The sequence below is a fragment of the Salmo salar genome, chromosome ssa11 (assembly GCF_905237065.1).
Source record: "Salmo salar chromosome ssa11, Ssal_v3.1, whole genome shotgun sequence".
In the NCBI taxonomy this organism is placed as follows: domain Eukaryota; kingdom Metazoa; phylum Chordata; class Actinopteri; order Salmoniformes; family Salmonidae; genus Salmo; species Salmo salar.
The window spans coordinates 88,917,647-88,930,201 of NC_059452.1; the positions used below are offsets into that span (position 1 = coordinate 88,917,647).

Consider the following 12,555-nt stretch of genomic DNA (forward strand, 5'->3'; position numbering starts at 1 on the left):
TTTGACATGTGTTACCAGGTGGAAGCCCCAGCTGCAGGAGCTGCTGAAGCTACCAGCCTTCATGCGTGTGGAGTACAATGGAAACATGCTGAGCCACGTGGGACACACCATCCTGGGCATGAACACCGTCCAGCTCTACATGAAGGTCCCCGGCAGCCGTACACCTGGTCAGTGTCTTAGTTCTATTGGTGTGTGTTTATATGCATATTACATGCCTCTGTCCATTGGCTTAAATATCTCTGTATGTCTGTTTTCAGGTCACCAGGAGAATAATAACTTCTGCTCTGTGAACATTAACATTGGGCCGGGAGATTGTGAGTGGTTTGCAGTCCATGAACACTACTGGGAGCACATCAACAATTTCTGTGAGAAGTGAGTCATGGTTCTGTTTTTGTGTGAGGGTCTGTCTTCAAATTAGTTAAGCATTTTGAGCTGTTCTGCTCATTGAAAGGCATAACAACAGTGACTCAAAGGGGATTTGAACCAGAAACCACCACTTTGTTACCATCTCTCCTCCCTCCTTCAGGTATGGAGTAGACTACCTGACTGGGTCTTGGTGGCCTGTTCTGGAGGACCTGTACCGCTCCAACATCCCAGTGTACCGCTTCATCCAGAGACCAGGGGACCTGGTGTGGATCAACGCAGGGTCCGTCCACTGGGTCCAGGCTGTGGGCTGGTGCAACAACATCGCCTGGAACGTGGGACCTCTCAACTGTGAGTTACTAGCAGTGTCCAGCAGGACATAGATAGGAAATGGGAGCTGGGTCATACACAGTGCAGCTACTGTATCTACACTATCCTTTACCTCAGTCAAATTCATATCAAAATCCTTTTGTGTGCTTTTCTACTGTACAGTATGTGTGTGTCGTCTTTGCCCTTGCAGCATACCAGTATCAACTGGCTCTGGAGCGCTTTGAGTGGAATGAGGTCAAGAAGGTCAAGTCCATCGTTCCGATGATCCATGTCACCTGGAATGTAGCCCGCACTATCAAGATCACCGACCAAGAAACCTACAAGATGGTCAAGTGTGTGTGTGTGTGTGTGTGTGTGTGTGTGTGTGTGTGTGTGTGTGTGTGTGTGTGTGTGTGTGTGTGTGTGTGTGTGTGTGTGTGTGTGTGTGTGTGTGTGTGTGTGTGTGTGTGTAAGTGTCCCTCGTCATCTATCTAGTATGAATGTTTGTTTCTTGCTACACCTTATCTCTCTCTCTCTCTCTCTCTCTCTCTCTCTCTCTCTCTCTCTCTCTCTCTCTCTCTCTTTCTCTCAGACATTGTCTCCTACAGTCCATTAAGCACATTCAGATTCTGAGAGACCAGCTGGTTGCTGCAGGGAAGAAGATCTCTTATCAGAGCCGTGTGAAGGACGAACCAGCCTACTACTGCAATGAGTGTGACGTAAGTCCCTCCCAACAACCTGTGGATGTATGCCTGTAGCAGACCTGCTATGAACTACCATGACCCAAGCATCTTACCAACAGAGTGTGGATGTATGCTTGTATCAGACCTGCTATGAACTACCATGACCCGAGCATCTTACCAACAGAGTGTGGATGTATGCTTGTATCAGACCTGCTATGAACTACCATGACCCGAGCATCTTACCAACAGAGTGTGGATGTATGCTTGTATCAGACCTGCTATGAACTACCATGACCCGAGCATCTTACCAACAGAGTGTGGATGTATGCTTGTATCAGACCTGCTATGAACTACCATGACCCGAGAATCTTACCAACAGAGTGTGGATGTATGCTTGTTTCAGACCTGCTATGAACTACCATGACCCGAGCATCTTACCAACAGAGTGTGGATGTATGCCTTTGGTTATTTCTGCAGTGAGTGATTGTGTTGTGTCTGTGTGCAGGTGGAGGTGTTTGACCTGCTGTTTGTAACTAGTGAGTCTGGCAGCAGGAAGACCTACATGGTGCACTGTGAGGACTGTGCCCGGACTGTGTCCAAGAGCCCCTCGCTGGCAGGAGTAGTGGTGCTGGAGCAGTACTGCATGGAGGAGCTGATGAGAACCTATGACAGCATCTGTGTGGTGAGACATACACACACACACAATTGCTGTGAAGTTATGTCCATCATATTTACCCCCCTTTCTGTCTGTCTTTTTCTTCCTCTTTCTCTCTCCAGACTCCATCACCCTGCTCCAAGTGAGGCATCCTTCCTGTTGTCTGGCAGCCATAACCAAAGCTCCTACTTAGTGGCAGCACAGACGTTGTCTTCAAGGAATACTACTACTGCTAACACTTGGTGAACAGCCAACCATGTTTACTCAGTATTGTTTACATCACAATAAGATATCGGCCATCAGCCATCAGCCAATTGAATTCCAGCTCACTGTTGTCTTCCCCTCCTACCAGCTGCTGATTGGACTTGAGTCTTGAGATAGAATGACTAGACTGGTACTACTAATTGTTAAAACATGTCAGACAACTACAGAAAATGTGAACATTGTTAGCACTGGAAATCAGGTCTTATTTAAAACGGACACTGCTGTGATTCAAAAGCGTCAAGTAGCCGGTATATGGTGCATTAATTCAGGTACTTTTATGCAAATCCAATGGAACTTTTTTACACCAATCTAGTTATTCTATGTCCATGAATTTACCGTGTTGCTATGGTAACAGCAGGGGAATTGCTTCACAAGCAAAGTAGCTGATAGTCTCATTGAAATCCCATTGTTTTGGTTTGGTTTTCTATTCAGGTGAACTCTGACATTTGTCATTCCTGTCTGTATACTCTTTGGGGTGCTATTTCCATTGTATTTATTTTGACCTAGATATTTCAAAAGTTTTACCAGCCTAAAAGTACACCACATTGGCCTTGTGAACTGTATTTAGATTAAAGGAAATTAGAAAATCAAACATGCAGGCACAACTTTCTAAAGCATTAGGAATATTCATTTAAGAAATTGTAAAAATTTCTCTGAAATACGGGTTAACTAAAACTAGAGGACTAATCTGGTTTCACTCTTTGTTGGAAATCTGGTGTGTTTTAATGTGATTTTAGTTTTTGCATAATAATCCTAAATAACGTTTGGTAGAGAGAGATGTGATTGCTACAATTCGCCCTAAAGAAGATCCCCTTCTTTTACCGTTTTCTTTTTCTAATGGGATCATTCTCCCGGTTTTATACCTCTTTTTTGGTTGCTATCTCCTTTTCTGGATTACAGAGAAAACGAAGAATTGTAAATTGTGACTTTATTTATACTTGTATATGTTTGTTTTCTTAAATGTATTTATTGCATATTGATGGTGCTTCTCTGGGGACACCAGATATTTTTAAGGTTTCCTATTGTGGGTGGACGGGGAAGAGCAAACAGGGGGAGGTTGGATTTTCATGGTGCTCAACCCCCTCTTGCCTCGTCACCTCCTCATTAACTGTGTATAAATGATCTATGAATATAAGTCAATGAATATAACTTCAACCGACAGGTTGGTGCTTAGAACCGCGTCATTACAATTACCAGTAAACGAATAGAATGATGTCTTTGTACTGTATCTAACTGATAAACACAATACCTTTTTCAACTTTTTTGCATTGTACGAAATTCATAAAATTGTGAAGCATTTGTGATTGGCAGTAGTTGTAGTTTTAGTCCCATTTAAAAGAGACTGATGTGTTGTGAGGTTTGGGTTCCTTCAGTGTTCTGTCCTCATGAGTATAATTTCAAGGTTGTAATCTTGCTCCTCATCCACTGACTTTATTTTAAGCTGTGCTGTTTTAAAACAAAAGAAAAATATCTTACATAGACCAGACCTGTCTTAAACACTCTGTGATTTTTCTGTGACATTATTGTGAGTATTATTGATACAATAAAATAAAATGTTTTGAGAAATGTTTATTGTCATTGAATTTGTGTCGCGGTCTTGATGAGAGGCCTGGATAGTTTTTGAGTATTGTGTCTGAGCTGATTATAACTTATCTTAGAGAAACATTTCAATAGAGGGAGATTTATTTAATCCCTAGAATCTACCCACTCTTCATTCCCTGCTGATGTTAATGCCTAGCCACCCATCATTTCTTCTGTCATATCATTCTTCTCTTCCTGCACTTTGCCTGCTTTAATACAGTACATCAACCAGAATGTCCTTCATTACACACAGAATGTTAGTGTTTGGATTACTGGTGACTTTAGAGTAACCTGAAAGGGTTTACTCCCAGTTACTAAGGAAGAGAATGTTACTAACATACTGGTAATGATTTATCTCTCCCCCTCTAATCCTGCTGTGTTTTGCCAAATGTCCATTTTTTTCTTTGTTGAGGGCATGGGAATAAAACACCTCTAGTTTAAAGAGGATGCAGGGACACCTCATCCTAGACAAACGGATAGAGCAGTGAATATCCTGCTTCCAAGGATAGGAAGACTGGCCTTCCTCCTCTAACAACCCTCTAAACCACAGGTGTCAAACTCATTCCACGGAGGGCCGGGTGTCTGCAGGTTTTCATTCCTCTGTTGCACTTGACTGATGAATTAAGGTCACAACTCCCCACACCTGGTCGTCTTAATTGAAAGGAAAAGCCAAAAACCTGCAGACACTAGGCCCATCATGGAATGAGTTTGACACCCCTGCTCTAGTTCCTCGTACACATACAGTGGGAGAAAAAAGAATTTGATCCCCTGCTGATTTTGTACGTTTGCCCACTGACAAAGAAATGATCAGTCTATCATTTTAATAGTAGGTTTATTTGAACAGTGAGAGAGAATAACAACAAAAAAATCCAGAAAAACACGTCAAAAATGTTATAAATTGATTTGCATTTTAATGAGGGAAATAAGTATTTGACCCCCTCTCAATCAGAAAGATTTCTGGCTCCCAGGTGTCTTTTATACAGGTAACGAGCTGAGATTAGGAGCACACTCTTAAAGGGAGTGCTCCTAACCGCAGCTTGTTACCTGTATAAAAGACACCTGTTGTCACGTCCTGACCCTTGTAAGAGGTCATTTGCCATAGTAGAGTGGTCAGAGCGTGACAGGTGGGTTGTTTTGGGTTTTCTGTTTATATGTGGGGTTTCTCTAGATTTCTATTTCTATGTTTTGTTTTTTATGTTTTGGCCAGGTATGGTTTCCAATCAGAGGGAGGTGTCTTTCGTTGTCTCTGATTGGAAGCCATACTTAGGCAGCCTGTTTTTCCTTTGGGTTTTGTGGGTAGTTGTTTTCTGTTTTGTTCCTTGTAACCTGACGGAACTGTTGACGGTCATTTTTGTTGTTTTGATTTAGTGTTTCATTAAAGTAAAATATGAGCACTTGACACGCCGCGCCTTGGTCCCCTTTGTACGACCCTCGTTACACCTGTCCACAAAAACAATCGATCAATCAGATTCCAAACTCTCCACCATGGCCAAGATCAAAGAGCTCTCCAAGGATGTCAGGGACAAGATTGTAGACCTACACAAGGCTGGAATGGGTTGCAAAACCATTGCCAAGCAGCTTGGTGAGAAGGTGACAACAGTTGGTGCGATTATTCGCAAATGGAAGAAACACAAAGAACTGTCAATCTCCCTCGGCCTGGGGCTCCATGCAAGATCTCACCTAGTGGAGTTGCAATGATCATGAGAACGGTGAGGAATCAGCTCAGAACTACACGGGAGGATCTTGTCAATGATCTCAAGGCAGCTGGGACCATAGTCACCAAGAAAACAATTGGTAACACACTACGCCGTGAAGGACTGAAATCCTGCAGCGCCCGCAAGGTCCCCCTGCTCAAGAAAGCACATATACATGCCCGTCTGAAGTTTGCCAATGAACATCTGAATGATTCAGAGGACAACTGGGTGAAAGTGTTGTGGTCAGATGAGACCAAAATGGAGCTCTTTGGCATCAACTCAACTCGCCGTGTTTGGAGGAGGAGGAATGCTGCCTATGACCCCAAGAGCACCATCCCCACCGTCAAACATGGAGGTGGAAACATTATGCTTTGGGGGTGTTTTTCTGCTAAGGGGACAGGACAACTTCACCGCATCAAAGGGACGATGGACGGGGCCATGTACCATCAAATCTTGGGTGAGAACCTCCTTCCCTCAGCCAGGGCATTGAAAATGGGTCGTGGATGGGTATTCCAGCATGACAATGACCCAAAACACACGGCCAAGGCAACAAAGGAGTGGCTCAAGAAGAAGCACATTAAGATCCTGGAGTGGCCTAGCCAGTCTCCAGACCTTAATTCCATAGAAAATCTGTGGAGAGAGCTGAAGGTTCGAGTTGCCAAAAGTCAGCCTCGAAACCTTAATGACTTGGAGAAGATCTGCAAAGAGGAGTGGGACAAAATCCCTCCTGAGATGTGTGCAAACCTGGTGGCCAACTAAAAGAAACGTCTGACCTCTGTGATTGCCAACAAGGGTTTTGCCACCAAGAACTAAGTCATGTTTTGCAGAGGGGTCAAATACTTATTTCCCTCAATAAAATGCAAATAATTTTCTAACATTTTTGACATGCGTTTTTCTGGATTTTTTGTTGTTGTTATTCTGTCTCTCACTGTTCAAATAAACCTACCATTAAAATGATAGACTGATCATTTTTTTGTCAGTGGGCAAACGTACAAAATCAGCAGGGGATCAAATACTTTTTTCCCTCACTGTACAGTAGGGTCCAAAATTATTAACTCCCTTGATAAAGATGAGCAGAAATGACAGTGTAAAATAAATAACTTAAATACTAAGCTATATTGTATGCTCACAAATATTTGGATATGTGATTATTTTATACTCAAGTCAACCAAGTCAACAAACAGATTACCGAACATTTCGAATCCCACCGCACCTTCTCCGCTATGCAATCTGGTTTCAGAGCTGGTCATGGGTGCACCTCAGCCATGTTCAAGGTCCTAAACGATATCGTAATCGCCATCAATAAGAAACAATACTGTGCTGCCGTATTCATTGACCTGGCCAAGGCTTTCAACTCTGTCAATCACCACATCCTCATCGACAGACTCAATAGCCTTGGTTTCTCAAATAATTGCCTTGCCTGTTTCACCAACTACTTCTCTGATAGAGTTCAATGTGTCAAATCGGATGGCCTGTTGTCCGGGCCTCTGGTAGTCTCTATGGGGGTGCCACAGGGTTCAATTCTTGGGCCAACTCTTTTCTCTGTATACATCAATGATGTCGCTCTTGCTGCTGGTGAGTCTCTGATCCACCTCTACGCAGACGACACCATTCTGTATACTTCTTGCCCTTCTTTGGACACTGTGTTAACAACCCTCCAGACGAGCTTCAATGCCATACAACTCTCCTTCCGTGGCCTCCAACTGCTCTTAAATACAAGTAAAAATAAATGCATGCTCTTCAACCGATCGCTGCCCGCACCTGCCCGCACGTCCAGCATCACTACTCTGGACGGTTCTGACTTAGAATATGTGGACAACTACAAATACCTAGGTGTCTGGTTAGACTGTAAGCTCTCCTTCCAGACTCACATCAAACATCTCTCCAATCCAAAGTTAAATCTAGATTTGGCTTCCTATTTCGCAAAACAAAGCATCCTTCACTCATGCTGCCAAACATACCCTCGTAAAACTGACCATCTTACCGATCCTCGACTTCGGCGATGTCATTTACAAAATTACAAAAGTCTAACACTCATTTTTATATTACATAGAATATGAATTTCCTATGATAAACTCCTGTGAGATCAATATTGTACAAAATGTTCAATCAAACTGAAATGAGCTTGTTTATCTATAATGGCAGGATTAAATTGGAGTTGATGCTTTAAGTCAATGTTTTCTACTGGTTTTGCTCTTTTCAGTGTACCGACACATGTACGTATTTTTTTACAATCAAAGAGCTATTATCTCAGCTAAAATCAGACACATTTACACACATTGGCTTAAACAGTAAAATCATAGATTCGATTCTGGGGTATAATGGGGTATAAACAGTGCCATCCGTTTTGTCACCAAAGCCCCATATACTACCCACCACTGCGACCTGTACGCTCTCATTGGCTGGCCCTCGCTTCATACTCGTCGCCAAACCCACTGGCCCCAGGTCATCTACAAGACCCTGCTAGGTAAAGTCCCCCCTTATCTCAGCTCACTGCTCACCATAGCAGCACCCACCTGTAGCACGTGCTCCAGCAGGTATATCTCTCTGGTCACACCCAAAGCCAATTCCTCCTTTGGCCGTCTCTCCTTCCTGTTCTCTGCTGCCAATGACTGGAACGAACTACAAAAATCTCTGAAACTGGAAACACTTATCTCCCTCACTAGCTTTAAGCACCAGCTGTCAGAGCAGCTAACAGATCACTGCACCTGTACATTGCCCATCTATAATTTAACCCAAACAACTACCCCTTCCCCTACTGTATTTATTTATTTATTTATTTTGCTCCTTTGCACCCCATTATTTATATTTCTACTTTGCACTTTCTTCCACTACAAATCTACCATTCCAGTTTTTTACTTGCTATATTGTGTTTACTTTGCCACCATGGCCTTTTTTGCCTTTACCTCCCTTATCTCACCTCATTTGCTGACATTGTATATAGACTTATTTTTCTACTGTATTATTGACTGTATGTTTGTTTTACTCCATGTGTAACTCTGTGTTGTTGTATGTGTCGAACTGCTTTGCTTTATCTTGGCCAGGTCGCAATTGTAAATGAGAACTTGTTCTCAACTTACCTACCTGGTTAAATAAAGGTGAAATAAATAAAATAAAATAAATAAATACTCAGAGAAAGAGATTTTGTTTAAGAAGTAATCCAATTTTTTTCGAAATAATATTGGGGTAAAAATGATTGACACCACTGTTTTCAATACCTTTCAATACCTCACCTTGCGTGGATAACAGTACTGAGCCTTTTGGAGAACACATTGGGATGGATCTTAGACCATTCCTCCATACAGAGTCTTTCCAGGTCCTTGATATCCTTTGTCTGTGCTTATGGACCATCCTCTTAAAATCAAACCACGTGTTTTTAATGGGTTTCAAGTCCAGAGACTGAGATTCCCATTGTAACATTTAGATTTTGTGACCATTTAAACATTTCTTTGTGGATTTTCATGTGTGCATTGTGGTTATTGTCTTGCTGGAAGATCCACTTCAGGCCAAATTTCAGCGTCCTGTGAGAAGCTTGGTAGAGTTCATGATGCCGTTGACCTTAACAAGAACCCCAGGATGAGAGGAACCAGAATCTCCCATAACATTAAAGATCCATCACCACTTACAGTAGTTGGGTTCTTCTCTGTTTATGCATTCTCATTTCAATGCCAAACCCACCACTGGTGTGAGCTGTATTTTCACGTCATCTGACCAACACACCGTTTCAAATCTAAGTGCCATTGCATTTTAGCAAACTCCAGGCACTTAGATTTGTTGGATGACATGAAAATGATGCTCTTTGGCCACGAAATCAGAATAAAGGAGCAGACAATAACCACAGATCTACTGTAAAATATGGTGGTGGATCTTTGATGTTATGGGGCTATTTGCTTTCACTGGTCCTGGGGCCCGTGTCTGTTATTTCTTATAGCATACAATATAGCTCAGTATTTAAATTATTTATGTTATAAAGTAATTTCATCCCACTGTTTGTCTCTCTCTCTCTCTCTCTGACACACACACACACACACACACACACACACACACACACACACACACACACACACACACACACACACACACACACACACACACACACACACACACACACACACACACACGGACACACAAGGACACACACTGACACACACACACTCCTCAAGGAGGGCTGCAGCACTGCGGTAATAGCAGCTGCACATCGAACAGAGGGAAAACATATATCTCCATTATTCTCTGAATCCTCTCAGGATTTCCCCCTACATTCCTGGTCTGGCTGGTCTTCCACACTCCTAAAGGCTTTTTTAATCACCCCTCTTTCTACTTCTTCTCAAGTCCCTCCTTCATCCAATCACTCCCTCTATCTCCAGAGAGAACGTCCTATCTGCCCTCTGAAGAAATAAGTAAATAAACACACTTGCCCTGACTGCGATAAAAAAAACAAGAGGAAAACACCAAAGAAAATACACATTTTCCCCCTTTGAACTAAACCCCCACTGGTCTCTTATCAGTCTGGCGATCCTCTCCTTCTCCCACAACATCACTTTGTTCCTCCCCATCCACATTTCCATTTTGTTTTCTAACCCTGGTGTTCTGTTTTTCATCAAGAGGGCCAGTCCCCTTTCCTTCTTGACCTTTAAAACAACCATGTCTTATATGACCCAGCCAATGCCCCTACTTTCTACACAGCTCTCTGTTAATTTGTTCAGTTCTGTTGTGTCTTGGGGTCTGTATGCTGTAGCACTATGGGAATGTGTGTGTCTTATCTTTGTGCAGTCAGTGTGTTCACTCCCCATCATCTAGATCTCACACATTATCAGATATGAATGTACAGATCTATCTTATGTAAGAAGCTAGCCCAGAAAAAATGTATGCATGTTCTGAACATGTACAGCAAGTATAAAATACACGTTCTGTATCGGTTTATCTTGCAATGGAGGGACAGTACAAAACCATTTGACAGTTTATTAGACATGGATGTCCATAATGGCAGCCCCCCGCACCACTCTGATTCAGAGGGGTTGGGTTAAATGCGGAATACATATTTCAGTTGAATGCATTCAGTTGTACAACTGACTAGGTATCCCCTTTTCTCTTTCCATCTTATTACCATCTCACTATATTACAAATACATTCTTTGAAATGCTTACATTAGTAGTAGCTAGTGGTTGTAGTAACTGCAGCAGAAGGTTGTGGTTAGTGGTTGTAGTAACTGCAGCAGGAGGTAGTGGTTGTAGTAACTGCAGCAGAAGGTAGTAGCTAGTGGTTGTAGTAACTGCAGCAGAAGGTAGTAGCTAGTGGTTGTAGTAACTGCTGCAGAAGGTAGTAGCTAGTGGTTGTAGTAACTGCAGCAGGAGGTAGTGGTTGTAGTGACTGCAGCAGAAGGTAGTGGTTAGTGGTTGTAATGACTGCAGCAGAAGGTTGTGGTTAGCGGTTGTAGTAACTGCAGCAGAAGGTAGTGGCTAGTGGTTGTAGTGACTACAGCAGGAGGTAGTGGTTGTAGTAACTGCAGCAGAAGGTAGTGGTTAGTGGTTGTAGTGACTGCGGCAGAATGTAGTGGTTAGCGGTTGCAGTAACTGCAGCAGAAGGTAGTGGTGAGTGGTTGTAGTGACTACAGCAGAAGGTAGTGGTTGTAGTGACTACAGCAGAAGGTTGTGGTTATTGGTTGTAGTGACTACAACAAAGGGTAGTGGTTAGTGGTTGTAGTGACTGCAGCAGAAGGTAGTGGTGAGTGGTTGTAGTGACTACAGCAGAAGGTAGTGGTGAGTGGTTGTAGTGACTGCAGCAGAAGGTAGTGGTTAGTGGTTGTAGTAACTGCAGCAGAAGGTATTGGTTAGTGGTTGTAGTAACTGCAGCAGGAGGTAGTGGTTGTAGTGACTGCAGCAGAAGGTATTGGTTAGTGGTTGTAGTAACTGCAGCAGAAGGTAGTGGTGAGTGGTTGTAGTAACTGTAACAGGAGGTAGTGGTTGTAGTAACTGCAGCAGAAGGTAGTGGTTAGTGGTTGTAGTGACTGCAGCAGAAGGTATTGGTTAGTGGTTGTAGTGACTGCAGCAGAAGGTGTTGGTTAGTGGTTGTAGTGACTGCAGCAGAAGGTAGTGGTGAGTGGTTGTAGTGACTGCAGCAGAAGGTAGTGGTTGTAGTGACTGCAGCAGAAGGTAGTAGCTAGTGGTTGTAGTGACTGCAGCAGAAGGTAGTGGTTGTAGTAACTGCAGCAGAAGGTAGTGGTTGTAGTGACTGCAGCAGAAGGTAGTGGTTAGTGGTTGTAGTAATTGCAGCAGAAGGTAGTGGTTGTAGTGACTGCAGCAGAAGGTAGTGGTTAGTGGTTGTAGTAATTGCAGCAGGAGGTAGTGGTTGTAGTAACTGCAGCAGGAGGTAGTGGTTATAGTAACTGCAGCAGGAGGTAGTGGTTGTAGTAACTGCAGCAGAAGGTATTGGTTAGTGGTTGTAGTAACTGCAGCAGAAGGTATTGGTTAGTGGTTGTAGTAACTGCAGCAGAAGGTTGTGGTTATTGGTTGTAGTAACTGCAGCAGGAGGTAGTGGTTGTAGTAACTGCAGCAGAAGGTAGTGGTTAGTGGTTGTAGTAACTGCAGCAGGAGGTAGTGGTTGTAGTAACTGCAGCAGAAGGTAGTGGTTGTAGTAACTGCAGCAGAAGGTAGTGGTTAGTGGTTGTAGTAACTGCAGCAGGAGGTAGTGGTTGTAGTGACTGCAGCAGATGGTAGTTGCTAGTGGTTGTAGTGACTGCAGCAGAAGGTATTAGTTAGTGGTTGTAGTAACTGCAGCAGGAGGTAGTGGTTGTAGTAACTGCAGCAGAAGGTATTGGTTAGTGGTTGTAGTGACTGCAGCAGAAGGTATTGGTTAGTGGTTGTAGTGACTGCAGCAGAAGGTAGTGGTTAGTGGTTGTAGTAACTGCAGCAGAAGGTAGTGGTTGTAGTAACTGCAGCAGAAGGTAGTAGTTAGTAGTTCTAGTGACTGCAGCAGAAGGTTGTGGTTAGCGGTTGTAGTAACTGCA

The 12,555-nt window shown here is 43.1% G+C and overlaps 1 protein-coding gene across 1 annotated transcript in view; it reads left to right on the forward strand.

Moving 5' to 3' along the window:
- LOC106563383 (lysine-specific demethylase 6B) overlaps positions 1-3,844 on the forward strand; it is a 44,797-nt gene extending 40,953 nt beyond the window's left edge. Inside the window, exons 13-19 of the mRNA XM_014128890.2 lie at positions 19-167; positions 258-372; positions 527-714; positions 884-1,025; positions 1,265-1,391; positions 1,861-2,037; positions 2,133-3,844. Of these exons, the coding sequence (XP_013984365.1) occupies positions 19-167; positions 258-372; positions 527-714; positions 884-1,025; positions 1,265-1,391; positions 1,861-2,037; positions 2,133-2,156 (922 nt within the window). The 3' untranslated portion in view covers positions 2,157-3,844. The remainder of the gene's footprint in view (positions 1-18; positions 168-257; positions 373-526; positions 715-883; positions 1,026-1,264; positions 1,392-1,860; positions 2,038-2,132) is intronic.
- Positions 3,845-12,555: the final 8,711 nt, after the last annotated feature.